This window comes from Sardina pilchardus, chromosome 2 (assembly GCF_963854185.1).
Source record: "Sardina pilchardus chromosome 2, fSarPil1.1, whole genome shotgun sequence".
Lineage (NCBI taxonomy): Eukaryota > Metazoa > Chordata > Actinopteri > Clupeiformes > Clupeidae > Sardina > Sardina pilchardus.
This window is the reverse complement of record NC_084995.1, coordinates 28,305,784-28,332,372: the sequence shown is the minus strand read 5'-3', so window position 1 is coordinate 28,332,372 and position 26,589 is coordinate 28,305,784. Positions and strand designations below refer to the sequence as shown.

Sequence of the window (26,589 nt, the reverse complement as noted above, 5' to 3'; positions counted from 1 at the left end):
GAAATATTTTCAGGAATGGTGGTTTCCCACATAACAACCTCTAGTTATAGCAATAACAGTATTTAGAGCCAAGAATTAATAGCGAAGAGCTTCACGGAAAAGAGGAATTTCTCGTTACTAAATCATGGTATGTTTGAACATTGGTTTTAAGAGGTTATTTTCTCATGTAGCCTACAGATGCAATTTTGTGTTTCTCGTAAATGCGGAAGACTAGTCTATTTCGTTTGGGTTACGTCAGTACAGAAAATAATTCTGCAGAGCATTAGGAAAAATGATTTCTGTATCAAGCGGAGCTTTCGTCCAATATAAGTGTATAACGAAATGATCTGTAAATGAAAAATATAAAGCAATATCATAGCAAAATAGGCTACAGCTCAACTAACGATGTGTTTTGCAATCACCATAGACCGAGTAGTCGGATAGCCATGATTCCACATGCATTCATTCTTATTGGCTCTTACCTGTTTGTCTATTCTAACGTTTGCGGTGATGATTAATTAAAATAACTTCAATATACTGCTTAATTTACAGTACGGTTTTGTCAACCACGCCTTGGAACTTCTGGTACTCAGAAATTATGGACCAGACGTGTGGGAAGACATTAAGTAAGTTCTGGTAGCCTGTGACAAGTTAACATTTATTAACAGCACATTTATTATGTTTTCATTATTGTGTTAACAGCCATAGAGGTAAACCACTTCAAATGTTAGTAGCCTACAGTATAGTAGGAGATATTGTCATGGCAATGGAAAGCAGAAGTGCTGATGAGATGTGTACTGTTTTTTTCTTCTTCTCTGTGAAGTTGCAAGATCATTGGAGGTTGGTTCAAGTTTGCAATCAATAGATGCTATAATGTGTTAGGCCTTCCCTTAATTATGAAGTTACCTTTTCACTTCAAGAGGAAAAGCTTTAAGCCTATGACATTTATGGCATTTTAACAGCTTGATTAAAGAACTTAAAATTCTTTGAACTAGATTAGGCTTTTAGTCTTACCTGCTAAATTAGTTAAAGAGCCTGCATGATTTGTAACCGATATGCCAACCCCACTGACTGCAGTCATTTTAATGATAATATAAAAACCGCAAATCATCATCAGAGATGATTTCATCTTTAGGCTTTAGCCTTTGAATTCTGCAAAGACTTCATTTGTGCTTGGATGTCAAGATATCAGGACTCTATTGCAGCCTACCTATGCCACAGTCACAACTACAGTATGTATAAACAACCAGGTCACATTCCTTCCCCGAACCCACAAACATAACTGGTGGAGTTTATTTGTCTTTCTCTGGTCTTCTGTCTCCCAGACGTGACTCTCATTTCATCTTTTTAAGTCACAGCTGTCTTTATCCAAACATGTTTTGAAGAGCCAGTGCATTCTCACCTAACCATAGCGGTTTCTACCTCGCGTTATCACAAAAGTTATCTGGAACCTACAGAATGGATGTGATTAATGATGCAATTATTCATGCTGCCTCTATTTTGGGAGTGTTTGGTCCTCTTTTTTTCACGTTTACATTACTTCATGTGATATTTGTTCAGGTGTTGTTGGCCGACTGGTATAAATTGCAAGGAGAGAATGTTGCTGGGTGCCAGGACAGCAAATCAAGGCTGTTTTCCTATCTTAACCCCGTTGTGTCTAATACAATATTAGAGTCGTTACTATAGCCTTATTGTCGTTGGGGAAAATAGAAAAATAGGTATGAGCATGTGTTAGTGAGATGAATGGAGAGTGTTGGCATGTCTATTGTTAGTTGGTGGTACATTCCAGACAGATCTCAAGACAAATTCTCCAAGACTTGACCTCTACACTTGCACTTCAGAGACTTCCTGCAGAGAGAGAGATTGCAACACTGATTTGTGACACTGTCCACGTAGCCCTGTGAACCCTCAGTGTGTGTGTGTGTGTGTGTGTGCGTGTGTGTGAGAGAGAGAGAGATAGAGAGAGAGAGAGAGAGAGAGAGAGAGAGAGAGAGAGAGAGAGCAAAACTCACTTCAACACTTTAACAAAACCTGTATACTAAATGTGTACTTGGTGCTAAAGATGTGTGTTTATTTAACTGAGACAGAGGTCGTAAGTTGTAAGTTGAAGGGTCACGAAGGGCTTTAAGGAACATATTCATCCAGGATCCAGTGTGTTCATTTCCAAACATGTAAAATTGCAATTAGAAACACAGTGAACAAAAGCTGTGAAAAAGCGCCTTTTGGATGTTCACCTTGTCTTAACTGCCAGCAGACAGTAATGAAGCTTTAAAACATGCAATTTCTTCTCCGCGGAAACACTTCACTACTGTAAATATGGTAGTTGAATGCCATACTGTACTTTGGAAAAAAAAAAAAAAAATGTTTTTTAGAAACTGTATGTGTGAAGAGTCCAACCCCAAGCTGTAACTGTAGCTAAGGTATCACTGCTGACAAAACAGTAGCGGCTGAAGTAGAGAAAACATTCAGGCTGTCATGGAGCAGGTGCATTGCCCTGTAGACCTGGGCTTTAGCCCAGGAGGAGTGACTAGCTGCACTCTCTCTGCGCTACGTACAGTATGTTGTGAAGAAGTGGGATGGCTTGCTGTTAGGCCATGGGAGACTTGTCTAGAGTATTAGCGTCATTACATTACATTACATTTGGCTGACGCTTTGTAACCAAGGCGACTTACAACATGGTAAAACATGCATGGGGGGTCATGAGGGACCCCCATAGTCTGACCCCTGACCCCTGTGCAGTGGGCCCCAGAGATGAGTGAAACATGAGTGTGTGGAGCATGGCAGAAGTACAGTAGCAGGAGGCTTGGATGCATAATTGCGTGTGAATGCACTTTTAGCAAATGCATTAGCAATTACATTAGCCAATAGGGTCATTAGTTTGCCCAATCAAGCTTTTAACCAATTGCGTTTGTGTGAATATAAATTCACCTAAAAGGTTCTTATTTCCCAATAAATCTCAGAGCCTTAGCTTACACATAGCATCTAAGTGTGACTCTGTGACTCTAAGTCACATTGCACCTTTAAGAGTGACTTTAACTTTATTATATATGAGAAACTACAAGAAAAGCCCTCCCTGCCCTCAGCCCTCTACATTCTGAAGCATGTACAGTAAATCGGTTCAAAATCAGGAGGTATTAAGACCCGCTATCCACTACAACCACAAAGGACACTGACTAAAAGTCTTCACTGAAGTTAAGACTCATATTAAGGAAGCAATTTGATTATTGGCAGCAAAGCATAATATCTGCAAAAAAATACAATTGTCACTTGTCACTATAAAATAAGGAAAATGCTATTTACTATGTATGTTTTAAAAAGAAAATGTGGTGTGTGTGTGTGTGCACTGTTAACCCCAGCTACATATTATGCGGCAGCCCAGGATGTCCTCTTGAGAGTTTAGTATAAGGACTCAAATAGATGGCATAAACTGTGCTAGAATTAAAGGTCTTCAACTCATGTGACCCATGGAGGGCAGAGACGAATGGCCAGGTCTCGTTAAAGGAACACTGTCAGCTGCATTCCACCGTATGCATAATGCCTCTGACTCCACTGTGGGGTGGCCCTTGAATGCTCCATGACATTTTTCCATGTTGTCTGAATAACTGCCTCAAGGTGGATGTTTTAATATCTGCCCTTTGATGGTATTGCAGTTGTATGCGCCCTGCCCTTCTTAGTCGCCTCGCTCGCGTGACTGCATTGGCTCTCCACGACTCTCCCGGTCCTGCGTCCAGGCTACTGGACATCATACTATAGGGATTGTGGTGCCTTTCTGTCTCTTTGTTCTGGTATCTATGTGTACTCGCTGTTACCACTAATGTAGATAGCAACTGTAGTGGGTAGAGCCCATGGCATAACACAGCATAGAAATCAAAGGGTGTGTGTGTGTGTGTGTGTGTCATGCCATGCTTGGTAACTTTGCGTACATTTCCATATGTTAGTTCAACAATTGAACCACCATGTACTTGCCAGCGTCTTACTAGCTTAAGATGAAGTGCAGGCAAGTAGAATGATTGGACAGAATCAACTATAATGTTAGGTGCCACTGACTTGGTTGTTCACTCATACGTTGAATAAATAAATAGCCATCAAGAGGGAGACTGGTGGTACTGCTAATCAGGAGAACAGCAAGTGTTATGTCTCCTCTTTCTGCATCAGTGATGCTAGTCAGTGTGTGGCTGTGTTATCAGACCAGGGCAAAGGGCAGCTGTACTTTCATGGTCCACAGGTAAGCCTACTGTATGTAAAAATCTCCCACACTACGAGAACAAACACCTTTGTATGTTATCATGCACATGTTTTGGGTGAGATGCAAATGTGCAAAGAGAAAATCCCTACACATAGCCTGAATATGTTCACTAGCAATATCCACCATGGATGGAGTTTGTGTCTATATGAAACCGATTTATCTTATGTTTACCCCTAACCTTGATCTGAGGTTCTCAGCAGGGAGGCCACTCAAGATTCGTTTGGTTGTAGGAAGAGGGATGCAGGTTGAGGGATTACAGAACAAGAACCCCAAACAACCAATTACAGGTCAAATGAAGTATTTGTGGATCCTGGATACAACATGTGGCATGTTTCAGACTCAAGTCAATTGTCCATAGTTGAATCTCACGCCATAATGTGTTATGTGGAATAGGCCCTGTTGTTGATCAGATACTGTGGGATATTTCTTACCTATATCACAAACAATTTGACACCTTTTCTGTTTATGTCTGAAATGACAGTGCTGTTATAATATACAAGCCTGCAGTACAGCATTAGCTAGCCTAATTATCAATACAAGGGGCATCAGCCTAACATGAAATAATCAAAGAGAATAGAGTAAAACATTGCCTATCAGAAAACGATTTGATGTGGCCAGATTTCACCCGATATAAACAAGACCTAAACTAAATAAAATAAATGGAATCGATTGAATATTTGACTTACTGATGAAACAAAATGCAAAATGTTTGGCTGCTTAACTGTACAATGTTTAAGAGACAGTGGATAGGAATTTTATCAAAAATGGATAATATGGCTGTAGGCTAAACATCAACAATATGCTGTATTGAAACTCTGTTACAAAATCACACAAATTTATGAAACTGTATCACAAAAACTATTCCACAAAACATGTCTAGATATAGCTCTGATATTATTAAAGATTGCTTGTGGCCTCAGCTAGAAATGGAACTGGAGTGCTGGGGCACTTAGTGCACTCTGAAGGGTTTCATGGGCTCTTAGAAAGTTGTGGAGACGCTGACAAAAAAAACACATGAATTTGTGTCCACAGGAGCCCTCAGCAGGCATGCATGAGGGCTTGAAAGTTCTAAATGTTTTATTAGAATAGGTAAGACCCCATGAAAAGCTTGTACCTGTGGATCACCACAACATGTAACAAGGAGTCACTTTGAAAACCTCTGTCTTGAGCATATGGACCGCTTTACACACATCTATCAATATGTCATGTTGTTTCCACCGAAAGCCACTCCAATCTGCCTACCACCTTGCCTGAAATGTTAAAGGAGTTAGAGTAACAGTGTTTTAAGTTAACACCAGACAGCTCAGAGATATCGGTGCCTCCGTGGTCCAACAGGGGGTGCTGTGGCGAAGAGTTCATTACGTTAGTTAGTGGGCTTGCTAGTTGTACTTGTCCCTCGGTCACTGGTCTCCGAGATTTCTTTGGTACTTCCATGACAATCCCTTGGATGGTCACCTTGACCAGCTTATGAAGGTACTGGAGGTGGCCTAATAGTTGAAAATTCATATGGATGTATTGGAACACTTCAAGTCTGTAACCTGTAGATGAGCTTCTTCTGTGGAACTCTGAGATTCCCACCCAGGGTTACAGTACTTCAGCAGGAGATTTCCCGTAGTCTCTGGTTGGGCTTGATGGAGAGGAGAGTGGAACTCCAGGTGCTAAGGCACTGGCCTACATACCCAAGCATGGTCTTAAGGTCGAGTTGGTATGTTCTGTTAAGGCTGTTTGTGGATGGTAACTGGTACAACACCCAATGTAGAAATCTATCAGAAGGGAGATCCTCTGTCTGACACCAGAGATTTGCGGCACTCCCCACCAGATAAAGATTACCTCCACGAGGATCTTGATGAGACAAAGTGTTTTTCTGTCTCTCCAGACAGGGTATTTTACAGCTCATTTCTATTTTCCCAGCTTCATGTAGACACAGGCTGAAAGGGAATATTTCCGTCCACTTGGAATAATAATCGATCACCATCAAAGATAAGGGTTTGCTCCAAGGGAATGCACCCATGAGGTCAACTGCTACTGTAGTATCTCCTCTGGAGCTTCCACTATTGTGCCTTGCAGTAGATTGACCGCTTGGTGTTATCTGCTTTACTTACAGACCACCATCTCCTACAGTGCCCAGCAAGCATGCTGCACTGAAAGACACAAAGTGGAGATTAAGCATCCGACCTAATTTGAGACCTTCTTCTTTAAAAGGCTTAGACCTTAATCCTTGAATCCTTCATCTTTTGTTGGGGTTATCGTTTCATTCATTGAAGACGTTGGTTATTTCCCTTTTTGCTTCCACAGTTGTGGATTGTGGATTTTGGTCTTTCAGTTTGGTTATTGAGAGACTGTGGCTTTCTTGCATATATGAGAGAAGTTTGTGTGTGCGTTGTGTGCGCATGGTGATATTGACTCTGGTCCACATTCATGTAAGACATTAAAACCTGTTTTTTCTTATGGACTGAGAGTGAATGAGAAAGGTTGAATGTATGTTTTTGTGTAGGTTTGTTTGAAATTACTGTACGTCTTCAACCTTATTGCATTGTCCGTTTATTGTGTTTTATCTTAAGTTATTAAAAAGAGACATATCATTAGATTCCAAAGGAATTATCAACATGACTTGAGTTTATAATTAATTCAATATTCATTAAAGGTACAATATGCAAGATTCTAACCTTAATATAACTCTTCCGAAGCCAATTTGATAGTAATTAACTTAGGGGAATCGTTCACCTAGCATAACCATACAGCACAGTCGAAGCGAGTCACCTCGGATAGAACCAGCCATGCAACCTCAAGAATAGAGGACCAAAGACATCTTACGAGAATAGTGAAATGTTACCTTGTCAGTAGATATAGCTCTTTGGCCTATTGTTAATTCTTCAACTCCACAACAAAAACATTTTCATTGTGTATAGGGAAGTCAGCTATTTACAGAATAAAATATAAATATAAATACAGTATATTGTTACTTTAGGGGATACCTGAACTTACATAATATACCTTTAACATTAATAATCTAAAAATGGCTGAACTGATTTTTCAGTGTGTACTGATGCCAAACAAGGTTTCAGATGTCAGACAGAGTCTTTGGGGAAACCTTTGCCATCCATAGAAGGCAAATGGGTAATTCTCAGTTTTCTTTTTGAGCAGGAGAGAAGCTCAACTTGATGTTGAAGGCCAGTTCCTGGTCAGATTAATTTATGAAGATGCCAAAACCTATGATCTTGTTGCTGCCGCAAGCAAGGTTCTTAGTAAGTGACGATTTTTCAATGCTGTTTTTGCCATGATTATATTATGTGGTCTTTTTAGAGCTTAGAGATAAATGTTGAATGGTTAGATTAAATGGAGAGGGATGTGGTCATGTCAAGTGTTGCAAATATGATAATGAAAAGGTTTTGAAATGTCTTTCTCTATTCCTTCAGAGATAGATGCTGGTCAAATCCTGCAAATGTTCGGAAAGATGTTTTTTGAGTTCTGCCAAGAATCCGGATATGACACTATACTCCGTGTGTTAGGCTCCAATGTCCGGGAGTTCTTGCAGGTAAGAGGCTGCAATCTTTATTACATATAAATGTAGAAAAAGTAAATGGGGAAAATTCAAGCAATTCCTTTTCCATCAGTGCCATTGACGCAATAGCTTAAGAGCCACTGAAGCAGAGTGGAGAGAGCGTATGAGAGAACAAAAGAGCACAATAAGATGTCATGCCGACCTCTCCTCTCGACAGAACCTGGATGCTCTGCACGACCACCTGGGCACCATTTACCCAGGCATGCGGGCACCATCTTTCCGCTGCACGGACGGCGAGAAGGGGACCAACCTGATTCTGCACTACTACTCGGAGCGAGAGGGCCTGCAGGACATCGTCATCGGCATAATCAAGACAGTGGCTCAGCAGATCCATGGCACAGAGATCGAGATGAAGGTTTCTGTTGCTCTCTCTCTTTCTCTCCATCTTTCTCTCTCTTTCTCTCTCTCCTTCTTCTGTTTCTTTTCTCTTGCTTTGGGCTATCTCCTGTCCTTCTCCAGCATGGCTGGTGGACAGACTGTGAAAGGCTTTGTTGCACTGGTTTGTGGACCCTCACATGGGACTAATCTGAAATTGGCCCTAGACTGCTGCTGTGACTCACAAGATGTATTTTTAGATGTAGACAATGAGATCTGCCTGTACATTCTATATGTCTTTTTTTGGTCAGATATATCACCTTGGAGGAGAACTGGCCTAGGCTAATCAACTTGAGTAATACTAGGCACGTAAGATTGCACAGTCAAGTCATTAATGCAAAAATGAAGAGTTGGCTTTGAGAGGAGAATAACTTTCCACCACTGGATAAATATTGCAACAATTTCAACAGTGACCTTAATCGTACCCTTCTTAATTATACATGAAATTTGGGAAAGTGATTATGTAACAATTACTGGAAAAACACAACATATTTGCAGGCCAGAAATGCAATGTTTTCTGTTGCCATTTCTTTAAAGACAAGCCGTAGTACAAGTATACTGAATGTTCAGTGCACCAGTGTCACTGCATTCTGTTGATCTTTTCCTTTAAAGGTTCCTCTTCCATCAGGCCCTAACAACATCGGAAACGCCACACTGGATTCATTTTATATTGTGTTTTTTTATTTTATTTGTAAGCCTAGTACAAAATGAAGGAGATGAATTGACAGACCCTCCAAATGTGACACCTGATTTCTTGTTGTTAGCTAGCGTTGCCATAGTGACAGCAGGGCGAAGAGACAGTTGGTTGACGTCAGCGCTATGAGCTCAGTAACCAGAAAAAAATACTGCATTTACCAGTCTCACCACGATTCACACTCCAAGCCACTCATTCTGCTGTCTGATAATATTATTTTTGAAGCTGTTATTTTGACCATCAAACTAGTTTACTATCATGGCACGGAATACAAATAACACACATGCACGTAAATGGTGATTGCTGGCTCTCTGGTTCCCCAGAACATTACATTGAGTTGTGCACACAGAAATAAGCATGCACAACCATGACATATACACTCTTAAAATGAATGTGTTGAAAACAACACAACTTGCGTTGTTTCCTTTTTTTATTTGTTACACAATATGTGTTGAAAATAACAAAACCTTTGTCGAAAATACAACAGCTTGCATTGTTTTTTAACATACTGTATCTCTGTGTCCAGATAAGGACAACACATTTGTTTTAAGAGTGTAGTTAGAATCATACTGCACAGTACTAAACAACAACAAAATGTAGTAGTTAGCATTGGAACTGTATAATGTGGTTTAGCACAGAGACTTAGTTCATTAATTTGACTCTTTTTAATGTGAATAGCATTTTAAATACTGTCTCAGTTGTCCATCAGTTCAGTTTTCCAGACCATCCGTTGGCTGAGAAGATCCAGTCCACCCATGTGTTTATGAATCTGTCCATTTAAGAGGCCAGCTTGTATTGGAGTCCTCATGTCTGTCATCCCTCTTTTGCCATGACAACCAGGTCATTCAGCAGAAGGGCGAGGAGTGCGACCACATCAAGTTCCTGATCGAGGAGAAGGAGTCGGAGGAAGAGGCCTTCTACGAGGACCTGGACGGCTTCGAGGAGAATGGCACGCAGGAGACGCGCATCAGCCCCTACACCTTCTGCAAGGCCTTTCCCTTTCACCTGATGTTTGACCAGGACCTCACGCTCACGCAGTGTGGCAATGCTATCTTTAGAGTCCTGCCACAGGTAATTCCATCCTGAGTCATCATACATAATGGAAATGTGGATATGTTCAGATGTGGTATGTGCTCAGATGTTTGTGGTTTCTTCAAAGGGATTCTCAGTGAATCCAGTGCGGTGTCTGCATTGGCTTTTCCAAAAAGACTGGAGGAGGACTTCATTGTTCCAGAGTTTATTTATAAACATTGGCCACAGACGACACAAAGCTGATGCCTTAATTTTTGATCATCCTCTTACTTTTTAGCACAGGATTCAGTGTTGCAAGCACAATTACCACTTTCTTAACACCTAATACACCCACTCAAAAGAATGAATATACTCTATTGGTCAAACAACACTGCCATATAATAGAGAATGTGTGTCCATCCTTGGACTGAAAATGTATCTGATTTGCTTAGCCATGTGTTTCACTTGGAGAATGTGACAAAATGCTACACAGCGTGGGCGATGAAGGGAACATTTGCTTGTTATTGCTTGTCCTACATTATTCGTCATCATTTTTGCTGAATTAAAAAATATATTCTCCCAAATACACTCTCACCTTGGAGAAGCAAGGATTTTTAGTCAGGCCTTTCCAAGGGTACTCTAAAAATAGACTGAATGTATGGCCACTGTGCTGGCGAGAGCAGTTCTATTCTGTGTGTCTCCTCCTCAGCTCCAGCCCGGTGTGTGCAACCTGTCCTCCGTCTTCTCCCTGGTGCGGCCCCACATTGACTTCGGCTTTCACGGAATCCTCTCCCACATCAACACCGTCTTCGTGCTTCGCAGCAAGGTATGTGTGTGTGCCAGAAGGCTGAACTGTGAAGGCAAGAAAGAAAATCACTACATTTCAGAACCAGGCACCACAGAGAAAAGCAAGCCTGTGAAGAGTCCCTGCAGTCTCAGCACAGATTCTGAACAACCGAATTTGTGTATTTTAGCATTGACTGCTTTGACAAAAAACTAAATTTGCATTGCTTACTTAAATGATTTGGAGTCGGGTGCTTTTATGTATTAGGTGTCAGAGGTTTTGATGGTCTGTAGTCCCTGGGCTATGAACTGCAATAACTGAAATTGTAGAATGCGCTGTTTATCTTCAGAATGCAGCTGACTCACTAAACCCTACTAGTAATGACAGTCACTCAGTCACCAGAAACTCCGGCATATTTTCAGTCAACAAATCATACAATTCTGTGCGTGGCTGGTCCATTAGAACCAATGTTAGCCATGGAAAAAAAAATATGAGTCTATGTGTGTATGTTGGATGCTACACTTGGTGAGCAGTACACAGTAGTAGTGTAGATGTGTGTATGTGTGTGTGTGTGTGTGTGTGTGTGTTGGATGCTGCACTTGGTGAGCAGTACACAGTAGTAGTGTAGATGTGTGTGTGAGGAACGCTCTTGGTGTGCTCCTGGGTGCAGGAGGGTAGATGTGTGTGTGAGGAACATGTGTGTGTGTGTGTGTTCCTGGATGCAGGAGGGTCTGCTGAACGTGGAGACGGCCGAGAGCGAGGACGAGCTGACGGGCACGGAGAGCAGCTGCCTGCGGCTCAAAGGCCAGATGATCTCCCTGCCCGAGACCGAGAACATCCTCTTCCTCTGCTCCCCGAGGTGACAATGACCGTCATTATCTTATTCATTATTCATCATCATCATCCTTAATCATCATCACCATCGTCGTCATTCAGAGGAGGACGGTGATAATTACAGGCGTCGTAGTCATCGTCATTATTGCGAATGCCTTCATAATTACTTAATTATGTTATTTGTAAAGTCAGTGGATAAAGGTAATAATGCCTGAAGTGCCCAGAAAAGAATCACAGGTTTAGCGTACAGAATGAACACAGGCTCCATGATTGAACTCAACCAATCAGAACAGAATGAAAAAACTTCATCCCACAGGGCCAATTAATTTAGTGCTTGCTGCACAAAATGACAGATTTACACCCCACTTGGAAAAAAAACAGGTTTTGTGGCGGTGATAATATGAAAATGTAAGCATATGTTACAGTACATGCAGCATTAACATACCCAGTCAAAATAACCGATACTCTGTTAGGGACCCACCCAGGACTGGTCCAAGTTTGAGTCATGTCATGAGGATGAATGTGCTCCAGACCAGGACCTGTGATGAGTGCCTCCATTGTCTGTGTCTCCTAAAGTGCTGCATGGACATTGGTCCTCCGTACCTCCAGCCTTGCACTCCGACAGGACAGCCGTGTTGGTGGGCTGACTATGGGATGCTATCAAGTGCTCATTTTAAATGAAGGGTTCTCATTCGGTAGCTGCAGGCACAATGGAGTAATTCTATAACAAGAGTGCGATCCGGGCTAGTGGCTTCAGTCTCATACAGTCAAGCACCAATGCACCACTTGTTTCTCTGCATGGGAAAACAGCGCTTGCAGAGTCAAACCCCCAGCTGGATTTCTGCTGGAGTTTTCCAGACAAAGCAGTCCACTGCATTGCAGCACTATTTCTAAAGGAAAATCTCTTGTCACTTTGGAGTGACACGAAAACACGTTGAAAGAAAAGCAGTGTGATACTTTAGAAGCTATCCTCACCTGTTGAAGTGTGTTATATGGGATTGTTCACATTGCATTAACCTTTATAGCATTAGCGTAGTAAAAATGCTATTAAAATCAAAGATATTGCATGGGCATTTCTGTGTTTTATTTTTATGTCTCTTCACACATGGCTTGGAACGATATGAGATATTTCAAGTCCTGTAAGGTTGTTGATCATCTTGTCATACTCACTCCTACTCTCTTGACCAGCGTCATGAATCTGGATGACCTGACGTGTAAGCTTGTTGATGATCTTGTCGTACTCACTCCTACTCTCTTGCCCAGTGTCATGAATCTGGATGACCTGACGCGGCGGGGCCTGTACCTGAGCGACATCCCGCTGCACGACGCCACGCGGGACCTGGTGCTGCTGGGAGAGCAGTTCCGCGAGGAGTACAAGCTGACCCAGGAGCTGGAGATCCTCACCGACCGCCTGCAGCACACGCTCCGAGCCCTGGAGGACGAGAAGAAGAAAACAGACAGGTCAGTCCGGAACGCAGCGCACCGCACCGCAGCGCAGACTCTCGCTCGATGGTGTTTTAAGCCCTCAACGTCGCCCTTCCAGGCAGCGCTGCCATTGTCATCTTAAAGGCACCTAATCCTAAACCAAACCCTGACCCTAACCCTAACCATAACCCTGGCCTGACCCTAGTGCCTTCCTGGCTGCGCTGCCTTAAAGACAATGTTGGGGGCTTAAAACAACAAGAAACGCAGACTCTCTCTGACTCCTCTGGCCCATCCAGTACAGCTCCATTAAACAGTGGCCGCTCGGCTAGCCTCGGTTTGGATCGATAGAGAGGATGTTGTGCTTTTGATATCCTCACACAGATATTCTGTTTGTTCTGTTTCTCAGAGGAAAGCTATACGGTAGTTTTGAAGCATGCATCACTTGCAGCGTTTTTTTTTTTCACAAGATTCAACTGAGATCCTGAGCCCCGAGTTGTCAGGTGTGAAGTAGTGCAGAAAAGGTGATTTATTTTAGGCCACTGCCAGGCGTTTGGACTGCACAATACCGCACTCAAGACACTACATCAGCTATTGAAAAAGAACAAAGTACAGGCTACCGTGCTATCACTGAGCATGACTCAGAGGTCCTCTCACCTCAGCGGTAAAGTACAAAACTGCCCCTCCCTTGCCATGATACTGGCGATAACACATCAACTCCTCCCTCCAGGAGTCAACCACAGCACATCAATCAATTACAACCCACAGAGTACATTTCCCACAGATCAATGTGTGATACTGACAGTCTTTCATTGATACTGTAGCAATGAGTTTTATCCGTGATATGAATGTGTTTATTGTTTATTGTTTATTGTTATCATGTGCTCATCATCATCTGCTGTGAAGCAGCCTCAAAACAACACTCAAATCATCTCATCAAACAACAAGCCATCAAACAACACTCACATCATAATATAGGAAAATCACCCTTCTGTAAAGCAGCACACTGTGCAGTGTGCTCACTTCAATGAGGATGCAGTCTCAGAAGCACTCCGGTCATGTGACAGCTAAACACTGAGATTTTACTCTTCAGTTTTTACTGAATTTATAGAATATCACAATTGTGTGCAGAAAGCAGGTTGGCTTGCAGCGCTGCAGGCATTGCGCTATTCTAGTCATTCCCCTCACCAACACCTGAAATTTGTTTGTCAGAAAGTCAATTCTGTGTTTGGTCCTTTAAAGGTTCCTTATAGCTACAGTAGGCATAAGCTATAAAACAGACATTATCCATTCTTATGTGAAAAGTCCCTGTCATTTATTCAGCTCCAAATAGTCTGTCTACTGTCAACTACAAAAGGTTGCCGCACGAATCTCGCTCCACCACCTCGGCCATTACCTGACAGTTTACGGATATTTCTCCTGGCCGGTTGACTGACTGCCTCTAGTTTCCCTTCGCAGTGTGCTGTAGACCCACACAGTGTTAACTGGCGGGCCCTGCATGAAATGGCCACCTCTGCTCCACCACTGTAATAATAAACTCTGCAGCCAGCCGCTGTCGGAGGGGAGCATGTCTGCCCCAGCAGGACATGTTTGTCCGAATCAAAGGCGAGGTCAATATTGCAGCAGACCTCCTGGCTCACGTACGTCCAGACAGCACACCCCGGCAGCTGTGTGTGAGCGCAGAGAGGGGCGGGGGCTCGCGCCGGAGGCCAGGCCGAAAGACGATGGCGCTGGACCGAGCCGTCATGTCTAATTGGACTATCTGTGTGGCGGCGATGGAGAGGAAAGCAAAGACAGCTCGTTAGTATTTTTGTTATGGGCATTGATGGAGGAGGGTGTAGTAAGTCTGATGTGTGGGGAACAGGGCGGGTGGGTGGGTGCGATGGGCTTCAAAAATAGCACACTAGAATAACTTTAGAGATAAATGAAGTGATACACATAAATTAGTTATATTGCAAAATCATTTTCAGTGACATCGCACTTAGATGTTTAGACCAGTAGATTTGTTAATTCACCAGTTATGCCTTTTTGGCCATGTACAGTATGATGCCTTTTGTATTGGCTTAGCGACCTTTTTCTGCTTACGGGTTGTTCATCTGGACTAAAAATGTCTGGCATGGAAGAAGAAGATGTGACTCTGTTATTGTTGTGAGATAAATTGCCCGTGACTTTTCCCCCCCGCTTTTCACCTAATTTACAAATGCCAGCTGCCACTTCGGCAGAGGATCCAGTTTTCAGCGGAGAACTAATTGGTATTACGCTAGAACTCATGTCATTAGCAGGCACAGGTCATGAAAAACAAGAGAGGAGAATTTTCCTCTGGATTTGCCACAGCGTTTCAGAGGCACCGCGACGCACAGATTAAGACCACTGATGATAAACACACGACCGCAGTAGACGGCGTCAGCTCAGCCAGACATCTATTTTGTTTTGCGCCAAAGTGGCCCTCCATGTTAGCGGCGGACGCCCTGTTCTCCGGTTAATTGCCTGTAGATGTGTTATGTCACCCCTCGGAGAGGTTCGTCTGCGTGGCCTTCAGCTGTGAGTTGCAGGGTGTATAGCGGAATTTCTGCCAGAGCAGCTGTTTGGTCCTGCCGTAGGGTCTGTGTGTGTTGGTGTGTGTGTGTGTGTGTGTGTGTGTGTGTGTGTGTGTGTGTGTGTGTGTGTGTGTGTGTGTGTGTGTGTGTGTGTGTGTGTGTGTGTGTGTGTGAGTGTATGTGAGTGGTAGTGTGTTCTTCTGTATGTGTGTGTGGACACACCCCGCCAGGTCTCTGATCATTAGTCCTTCTGTCAGCCTCAGCAGCGGCGGTCCGAGAGCGCGGTTCGGCCGAGGCGACTAACTATCACAACATTTCATGAATATGTAAGTCGTCCCCTCGGCAGTTTGGGCGGCTAGCGAGCGAGCGCAAGCGTGAGCACTGCGGCCATCACCGCTTCCACACACCTCTGGAGGCTCAACATCTGATGAGAACTTGCTGAGGAGAGTGCGCCGGCTGGAACCGGATGAATGGTTTCACGCTTATCTGCTCAGCCAGGCCTGTTTGCCTGTGCAGCCTCTCTCCCAGCATATAATTCACAACAGCGAAATGTTATTTCCTAGGTCCAAGGCTAGGGGAAATTTCCATATCATTTATAAAGGAAGAGGAAAACACTTTCAAGTCACATTTTTTGAAGCAAATGGGGGGACATAATCATTGTGACCGTCTGGCCACAGCTTTCATATGTAAATATGTCAGACAGAGGAGGAGACGAGTGCAAGGACAAGGACAAGAGCAAGGAGGCGTTTATGAAGCGTTTCAGGGTTCAGATGCAAAGAGACTACTTAGTTCCCGCATCGCACAATGGTCCTGGCCCAGACCAAATTGTCCACCAGCCCAAGTCACGAGCGGGTTCTTGGAAAGAGACGAAGGGGGAATGTCGTCAGCACGTGTTTCACTGTTTCTGACTGTGGAGGTGTGCTCAGAAAATTGCAGACAGGTGATATATTTTTTTTAAATGTTTGGGTATGAAACGTGATATATTATTTAACATCTCACGGTGAACCCCATAGTAGCACATGGGATGGTTACCATGACAACGTCTCCTTGACACTCCCGGGTGCTGCTGTAGGAGATAGGAGGACTCTGAGGAGCGTGTCCTTGGGGGCCGTGTATTTCTCACGCTGAAACCTCCTCCCTCAGTCATGAGGAGGGAAACCGCGGAATGTGCTGAACCCAGCTGTGCTTCATTTATAATGGAAGAACATTGATTTCTTTTTTTTATGGTCCGTAAAGTGTTGGCTTGCTAAATCTGTGAAAGTATTGTGTGAAAAATGAAAATACTTTTAAAGTATTAATGTAACAGAAAATATGAACAGAGGAGTGGTAAAATCACACACTTTTACCAGTTATTTCACTTACACAGTGCATTTCACAGCATTTCACTTCAGGACTTGACAAATCGACACACATTAGCATTAACTTTCAAGCACTGGGATTGTGTTAATTAGGTCTGTGTGATCATCTGCTTTGTGTGGTTGTGTTCTGCAGACTGCTGTACTCTGTGCTGCCACCATCAGTGGCTAATGAGCTGCGTCACAAGAGACCTGTACCTGCCAAGCGTTACGACAACGTCACCATTCTCTTCAGCGGCATCATGGGATTCAACACTTTCTGCAGCAAGCACGCCTCAGCCGAGGGAGCCATCAAAATAGTCAACCTGCTCAACGACGTGTACACCAGATTTGACATCCTCACTGACACAAGGAGGAACCCGTATGTCTATAAGGTCAGAGACATTTCCTATTGTGTAAATCGCTTGCCTGTGATGTGCATCAGTGCCTGCTTGTTGAGTTTTATCATACATGCCATTTTAACCTACAGCCAGGGCTCCTTTTGAGTTATCATGCTGAAAAGGTCGATACATCATCAAAGAACTCACCCTGTCAGATTTGACCAATGCTACACCTTGAACGTGTAGCCTTTGGGCTTTTAGACAAGAATGCCGTTTAAGAAGCCGTATTAACCACGCAAGACAAGAATCTCAATACTGACTAACCAAAGAAAGTAATATTTACTTTTCCCGTTCCAACAGCTAGGTGGTCTCAGAATTTTACAGTCTCTGTATGGACGTGACTATCTCAGGGGAGACATGGCTGTTTAAGTGTTTTGTCATGTGGTGTATTCACTTGTCCTCAGCTCAACAGGACTCCCTGCAAACCCATGCCCAATAACTGCTGTGTGAACCAGGGGCCAAATGCCTTTGCTGCCAAAGCAGAAATGGCACACATACTGTACTGCATGTCACTCCTTTTTTTTCTCACAGAAATGGGTCACTTGAGGCTGAGTTCCAAATGTTTGCCACAAATGTTGAAAGAGAGAGGGAGAGTCGAATCTGTGGATCATAATATTTCTGTGTACAGTACAGAGTCTGTGCAGGTCTTTTTCCAGAGGTATGACTATTATTTCTCATCTCTGGGAGAAATCCAAGTTAGAGTGTTAAAGGTACACTATGCAAGATGTTCACTTTTATGAACCAATTTTATGGTAAATGAATTTGCAATAGGTGGATCATTCACCTACAGTAGCATAGCTATACAGCGAGTCATACCGAGAAAAACAGCCATGCAACGGCAGCCCTACAAATCTCACGAGAATCATTGAAACATTACATTGTCAGTAGATATAGCTCTTTGGAGATATTTTTTACCTGTTGTTAATCCTTCACCTCCACAACAAACACATTTTCATTGTGTACAGGGGGGATAAGTCAGGAGAAGTTTGCTATTTACAACAGCAGAATAAAATATAAATGTATCACCACTTTAGAGGTTCACCAAAAAGAGCTAAACCTGCATAGTGCACCTTTAAGATGGAGGGAGCTGAGGAGCCTCTTGCACCCCTAGCAACCTGCTACTCTTGCACCCCTAGCAACCTGCTACTCGCAGCACTCAAGACAAGATTGCGACTGAGTCCGATGCAGCACCGCTTGAAGCCCTTGAGCTCTGAGAGACCTTTCATGAGTGTGTGTGTGCGTGTGTTTTTACCTGTGACAGGTGGAGACGGTGGGTGATAAGTATATGACGGTGAGCGGCCTCCCAGAGCCCTGCACCCACCACGCCCAGTCCATCTGTCACCTGGCCCTGGACATGATGGAGATCGCTGGCCAGGTGAAGGTAGATGATGAACCCGTACAGGTAAGAATTGAGGACATAATTCTTTTGTGCTTCCCATTTTATAATTTCTTTTCATTTTCACACAGGTTTTCAGATATGACAGTATAAACTATTTATTATTCATTATTATGCATGATGATGTTTCAGCCTTGAGCATTTTAAAAACTTTTATGCAAAATAATAATAATATAATAATTTAAAAAAATTGTGTTTTTGAAGAGATCTCTTGGAATGAAATATGAACAGCTGCCTGCGTGTAGGCAAATCTTAGATGCCAACCCAGAGCTAATATGCCCACAAACATGCCACAACCCTCATGTTTTGCCTTGTTTGGGCAGACACCACCGAGTATCGGGAAAACTCACATGCCGCCCACTCCGCTGAAGAGCGATCACCGGAGAGATAATGCCACCATTCCCACTTATTTTTTTAGACTAATTCATATTTTTCAGTAGGATTCAAAAGCATTTCAATATATTATAATGCTTTTTACACATCTCATGACCTGATGCATACAGTACTTGTGTTGCTTGAAATAGGCACTGAGGACATCTCACAGTCTGAACAAGCTGTTGTAAGGGTGATACTCTACAGTTGGTCATTTGTATAAACACACTGGCTGTCTTTGTTATTGTATCAGTGACCCAGGAAGATGGGGAATTGGAAAATGGGGGTTGCCTAAATGAAGAGGTTGTTCATTGGTCTAAAAAGAAATACGTTCACAAACACACACTCTTTCTCTCTCTCTCTCTCTCTCTCTCTCTCTCTCTCTCTCACACACACACACGTATACACACACACAGGCACACACGTGACACCGCTGTCTGGCAAAAGTACAGAAGTCCTTCATACATACCGACTTGTAGTGTAAAAATAAACGCGCATTAAGTTTGTCCTGAACATCTGGTACTGTACCATCCTGAGAGTGTGAGCGAGCTGAAACAGTGCAGTGATCCCTGAGCCGGACACATTGTATCAGTCAGCTGTTACTACTGCACACCGTGCAGCCCATGAAGTGGGACTGAGATGCCAGCGTCTTTAAATGTCCTGTTTACAGTGTTTATTCCCCAGAGGTTAAGCACAACATGTAAATGTGAGCTTGCCTTCTCCCAGGCAAGCCTTAGTAGTTTGAGGCGAGTGCCTTGCTACAGTAAACACATGGCTCTGTGTTTGCATGAACTATTTATAAATATCATGCCACTTGCAAATGACCCTTGGGGACATAATCCGTAATATCTCAGGGTAGACAAGCCTCCTAATAAGGGTGTAAAATAACAGTCCCTAAAGAAAAAAACATCTGCCAAATGAAGCAAGTGTAGAAATGTCAACATGCCACTGTAACGGTTTTAATATGGTGCTATTATTTAATTATTTATATAAAAAAATATTGGTAAGTCTGTATGTTTTATTTAGAATGTTAAGGGTTTCAGTACTCATTGACTTTCCAGATACATTCCAAACGCTTTTGAAGTTTTTAAAATGGTTTGTCTCTTTGTAAACATTTAAGTCCAGGCGCTGGTAAGCATGATCCTGCATAGGATCATCTGCGTGACAGGACTATTCACAGCCGATTCTGAATGAGCCATGATATATATATATATGTACATGGCCATGTTTGTCTTTCACTAAAAGTCGAAACTCTTTCTGTCCAGATCACCATAGGCATCCACACAGGAGAGGTGGTGACGGGGGTCATTGGCCAGCGGATGCCCCGTTACTGCCTGTTTGGGAACACGGTCAACCTGACGAGTCGCACAGAGACCACAGGCGAGAAGGGCAAGATCAACGTCTCCGAGTACACTTACAGGTGACTGCTGGCTCACAGCAACATTTTTGGACTCTCCCCGTCGGTATCTTAAAGATTGAGAGGAGAAATACCTACAGTAAATGCTTCAATTTTACCACACATTGCTTTTGTTGCGTTGTTCAGACCATTTCGATAATTCCCAAGGAAATGATTCTCTAATTAGACTCTGCCGTGTAAATGGCAATGTTCTTCTCTGTTGCTGTACAAATGTAGTAGATTCAGTGCTACGGTTGTGTTGCAGGTGTTTGCAGTCAGCTGAAAATGCAGACCCCCAGTTCCACCTGGAGTATAGAGGGCCGATCACTATGAAGGGCAAGAAGGAACCAATGAAAGTGTGGTTTTTGTCACGGAAGACACCGGAGACAAATGTGTAGTGTCTGTCCTACAGCAACATGCCACTCTCAGTTTTAACGTTTCTTAATTGTGCAGACACATAATATTTATCTTGAACACAGTACATTAAAACAAATCACATTTTATTAACATAACTCATGTATTGTATGTTTTCATGTGTGGTTTTTGTATGAAACCTGTAGTATCTTTTTTAGTTAAAATCGTTAATATACCATTAATAATGTTAGCTAGAGTCGTTAATATGCTCACATCACCATCTCCATTGATTCAAACTCGTTTGGTCTTTTGACTGACAACTCAATGTTCTGGAGTTCATGAGTGTTATTTAATTTATTGTTCGTTATGCCTTGGGATGTCTGCTTTCAAGATGACTATGTATGGAGGCTCTCATACATGGTGAGATTACACAGTATTGTTAATTAATTAAAAACTCCAATGCTATTCAACTGACATTCACATTTATATATGTGTATAAATATGATCATAAGCTTTAAAAAATAATATAGGCCTTTTAAAGTGTGCTTTTGAACACAATTCTGTATTTAAGCATAGCAGAACATATTTATTTTTTGTATGTATGTACACTTTCCAAAAATGAACCATAATTGCTATCCTAATTTATAGAATGGGCACTATACATAGTCTTAAATTTGAGTTTGTATCAAAGTAGCTCTGTTTCTGAAATAGCAGTTTGATTCTGATATTTAATTCTAATCCCTGTGTTCCTACTGAGGTTTAACCATATGAGTTTGTACCACCCTCAGTACCTTGCCTATATTTAAGGAGTATTTTAGCTTGTATGGTTTTAGTCAATTTGTTTACAAGTCCTCTTTTGTTTGAAGCGCTTAACTGTAATCTGTCCAATTGAGATGATGTAGTGGGTCACATTTGCTGTATTTTTCTTTTTAAAGATGATTTTACGAAAGAGAAGTTGTAGTGCACGTATCCACGACTGAGAAATGTAGGCTTTATTTTTCTCACATCCTCTAAAATTTAAATCTGTGCCACTTCAAAAATCACAATTGGCAACCGCCATGTAAGTTATTCTTAAGTTATTTATGAGCCAAAATGGGGCTGTGGTTGTAATTTCTGTTGATTTGCTCCAATGTTGTGTTCCTAGTATCAAAATGTGCCAAGTGCCTCACAAAGTATTACCTTCAGATTCCTCCTCATTTTTAATGAAGTGTCTGAAATAGTATAGGCCTATTTAGATTCTCTCTGATGTTCCGTAACATTGTCAGGTATACTATGAAGTTATTTTTAGGAAGTGGCGGCGTGTCTTGCTGTTTTCTTGCTTTTCCGGATTGCAGGAAGGCATCCTCTGAGGTGTGAGAGACTGTGCGAGGTATTAAGTTACTGGGCAGGCTGTGAGAAATCCACACTCTCTTATTGCTCACCTTTCATTTTGCGTAGAAGTACTACTAGCAGTTCCTCAGATTAGATTCCTTTTCCCGCCCAACTCAAATTCTTTAAAGTGTTGAAAATAAAAGTGTTAATGTGTGAAAATAAAAATGAATAAAGCAATATGGAACTTCTTTTGACTTCTCTCTCTCTCTCTCTCCCCTCCCCCTGTACCCCCTTACCAGGTAGAAATAATTGCAATTATCTATATTGTGAGGACGCATCTACACATACTTAACATGCACACATACTGTATACTGGTGACCAAAAGTATTGAGGCAAAGGGGAAAATCAATGCTTTAATGACATTTCAAATTGTAAAATAATAATAACAACCAAGAAAAGAATAATCTGTTTATTTTATGCAAAGAAATTGCTATACAGTATGTAGTATGTCCTCTACTCTTCAAAGCCTGCTGGATCCGGCTGGTGGTTGAGTGAAAAAGACATCTGCAGTACTCTGACGTCTCTTGCCCAGTCCATGCTTATACTTGATTGCTTCCTTCCTGAACATCATGTATAGACAATGGTTTCTTGCTTGCGACTGCCCTCTTCCCCAGTGTCCGACAGCTGTCTTTAGGTCTGGAGATGACCCAGGCCTTGGCTCGAGCAGCTGAATGCCATTGTTACATAGCCAGTTTTACGCAAATTTCGCCACTCGGCATGGAGCTCCATATTGCTTGAAGTCAAGGGGAGAGCTTCCTTGAATATGTCTAAGTATTTGGTAGAATTTAAAGTGTGTCCAGAGGGAAAACTAATTCATGGCACATGTTCTCTTAATGCTTTTGGCCACCACACTGTACATGCATGCATACAGAATAATGTTACATTGGCATGGATGTGTACTGTAGGGATTTATAGTAGATGTGTAATCTCAAGCGAATGAGTGAGTTCTGATTCAGTGCTTGCTTGAGGACAGTATTTACTAAACTAAGCAACAAATCTCATTCTAGCAACACAAAGCATTATCTATGGCCAGGAGTCAACTTTCCAGCACCCTGTGCCAAATCTGTGTGTTGTCCATATAAAGCTACTTTCCATTATTCCTGATTATGTACTCCGATTACTCTATTGCAGAGCTATGAAGCAACTGTCCTGAACGGAAAAACTGTGCATCTCTTGTTCGATGTCCCCTTAAGCATTTTGGTCCTTACTGCAATACAATATATGAAAAATTTCATAATTGCATAAAATATTAATAAGGTGTGGGGATGCAAACTGTCATCATACCTTTCAAAAATCCATTTAACAAGACTGTGGTGATTACAGCCTTGGCTGTCACACTGTGAAGCAGATGATGAAGGCGTATCACTCCACGCCCTGCTGTGAAATAGCCACTGTCCGGCCTGAGAAGATCTGAGCAAATTAAGGGGAGTGTTGCATTCAAACCCATCTTACACCACATTACTGTCTGTAGCCAAATTAAAGTCTCTGAGTCACAACAAAGACCAAACACTCTTCTTATTCTTACCAACATGATGTCTGACAGCTCCGTTTAATGTTGAACTATCCTATTATGTTTTTGTAGGATGCACATTACCCGTAATTTCCTGACTATTAGCCGCGGCTTATACATTGATTTTGCAAAATTTCTTCCGCTATGAGGTTAATACAGGGCGGCAGTTAATATGGTGTTAATATGGTTTTGTTTCTTTTAACTTGCATAAGACACTGTCCTGCGGCTTATCTGCTAAATGACTGTAGGTACACTACATCATAACTACTGTAGTGTACAGTAACTATTGCTGGTCTCATCAAGCAGTTCTTGCAGCTATTTTAATGTATTGCCTGTTGAAAACTGCAGTGATCTTGTCCTCATCTCATAAGGATGTTGGGAAGGGACTGATGGCTTCACTGAACATCTGCCTTTTGAGTGCTTGAAAGAATTAAGAATCAAACTGATGTACCTTTGTCAGCAACACAGTCTTTATATTATGTCTATATATACATGTCAGATCAGTCTTTAGATCAAGACCTTAAGATCATGATTATATAAACTAAAAGAACACATTTTAGATAGTGGCAGATAATAAAATTGGCTGTATAGCATTGTCAGTTGTGTGAAATAATTATGAGAAAAGACAGCCACCCTGTGGTTTGAATGTGTAATGACGATATTTCTCACATGTAAAAGATTTGACTTTTTTGTTTTCATTTGAAAACATTATCATCATGGTCTTTATTGCAGAAAATCTATAAGTGAAGTTGTAAACTGATTGGTTAAGTAGTCTAGTGATGGTGCATAGTGAAACATTAAGCCCATTTGAAAGATACATCATTCTATTTATGAGAGATAAGGAGTTCAAATGATGTCATGCGGCAGATAGGGCTTGTGAGTGAAGTAAGAATCGCATATATTAAAGAACTAGACAGAGAGATACTGTCATACAAATAATACTAATAATACTACTAATAATAAACATGTTGTATTTATTCTGCCAATGGAAAGGATCATCACAGTTTTTTACTGGTACTTCCTCTGTTGTCTGCTTGGAAAAAGTTCCAGTCGTATGTGTCATGCTGTTGCCAGCGGCTACTGCCGGCTGAGTAACTGTACACTTCCACATCTGTATCATTCCATACAGCACCATCACAGACGTGATGCTCAGAGTAGCATATTGATACCATGGACATACAGTATGTTGGGTCATAAAATAAAACAAATTAACATGTTAAAATATTATAGAGAGTGATGACAATTCAAAATAATAGCAACAATAATAATCGTCATCATAATTGATTAATTAAATAGCATTAGTATTATCAGTAGCAGTATTTATTAGTAGTATTGTTTGTATTACTGTTATTATTATTATTATTATTATTATTATTATTAGCATGTTTTGTGTATATTTTTTCCAATGACTCCATCTCTGACGGGTTTTGCCTTCATCAAAGTGCTTTGATAAAAGTATCTTCAACTTGTCGCTTCAAAGGTCTCTTTTATTGAGTGGTCAGATATAAGGTTGAAGTCGAAATGGAACATATCAGTATTGTAACGCAATCTGGATTTGAGGAGTCTTCATACTCAAGGTCACTAGTTTGCTCATGTGCAAATCATACTGATAAGTCTTATCTGGACATCTCCAGAGTCCACTCTGGTCATTGTCAATCATGACATAGTGTCTCTGGCGAGAGGGGCTGTGTTCAGCGCTGAATCTTACACTGTGTGTGAAACACCCCTGAGTGGCAAGAGTGGCCTTAGGAGCAGCTATGGGTGAAAGTCCACTACCTGATGTACAGTACAAATAGCATGCACTGGTGCAGCTATACACCTGCAGCCCATATTATTCCTGCAATTAATAAGAGCAATCTGTTTGTAAACCAAATCAGATTTCTATGATATGATGCATTAATGATTAAATATCATACAATAAAGGCTCACAGATCTAAAAATAGTGTGTCCTGCAATATGTAGAACAATATATCAGAATGTCCTTTTTTATGGGGTGAAGGCCAAGCATATGGTTTTCTGGAAACTTGGAAACACACCGGGTGGGGTCAATTATCACTTATCTTTACATTGAAGACTTTGACAGATCCTTAGAGCTTTCCTCTGTGTCAAGGTTGAGGACACGGAGACAAGCATCCTTTCCACATTAGAGAACAATTGCCGGGCAGCTTGCCCTGCGAGCGGAGAGGTGAGAGGAGGCTGAGTTCTATTTCTGCAGCAGAGGTTTGGAAAACCATCTGGGCAGCCGCTCCAAGTCTGTTCACCCATTACACAGTTCCTGGACACATTCTGTCAACAAACTCACCTCGCCCTCTCTGTGCAGGAGTTCACATGTAAAACAAGCCTGAGGAACAAACACAGCACATTCTATTAACTAACACTGTGCCACTAGAGCGTCTATAGGGCGCCAATCACACTGTTGATGGTGTGTAGCTTTTTATCACTGTAATGACTTCCTCATATTACCTCCATCATTTTGTCAGGTTTGATTTGACTAATGTTGTTGATCTACGCAAATGGAGCTGAATTTTAAACTGAACTGGACAATATGCTAAAGGAACAATTGCTTTTATTGCACACAGCTGCAAACTTCAGCTAACATCAGGACTATTTGCCCCCCTCCCACACACACACACACACACAGACACACACAGACACACACACACACACACACACACACACACACACCATCATCCTTCTCCTGCTCTCTCTCTCTCTTTCTCTCTCTCACACACACACACACACACACACACACACATTAATGGGGGCAGAGAAATGAATGACAAACATTCATTCTTTGAGCTCCACACAAGTCAGCATTTGTTTCCCACAGAGTGCACCAATTCAACTATCTCCTCCACAGACTGTAACAGTCACCGCGCTGCATGCTGGGACCTGACATAGCCTTGGATAGATTTATTCGGCGTGAGCTTTAAACGTCCACATCAGCATAACGATAAAGAGGGGAGATAAGGAAGTGCGCTCACTCCTGGAACAGTTTAAAAGGGCAAGTT

The 26,589-nt window shown here is 42.0% G+C and overlaps 1 protein-coding gene across 2 annotated transcripts; it reads left to right on the top strand.

The window, feature by feature from the left end:
* Window positions 1-22,256, top strand: gucy1b1 (guanylate cyclase 1 soluble subunit beta 1). Of its 2 annotated transcripts, XM_062524557.1 has the most exons (13): window positions 1-127; window positions 532-605; window positions 7,370-7,470; window positions 7,642-7,760; window positions 7,945-8,142; window positions 9,697-9,927; window positions 10,577-10,693; window positions 11,377-11,510; window positions 12,749-12,946; window positions 16,936-17,173; window positions 18,441-18,581; window positions 20,213-20,367; window positions 20,609-22,256. In XM_062524557.1, the coding sequence occupies exons 1-13, from the start codon at window positions 125-127 to the stop codon at window positions 20,739-20,741; spliced, it is 1,842 nt and encodes a 613-aa protein (XP_062380541.1). In that variant the 5' UTR covers window positions 1-124; the 3' UTR covers window positions 20,742-22,256. The 2 variants fall into 2 exon arrangements, with proteins under 2 accessions (XP_062380541.1, XP_062380551.1); XM_062524567.1 differs by lacking the exons at window positions 1-127; window positions 532-605 and having other exon boundaries at window positions 7,402-7,470; window positions 7,644-7,760.
* The last annotated feature ends 4,333 nt before the right edge of the window (window positions 22,257-26,589 follow it).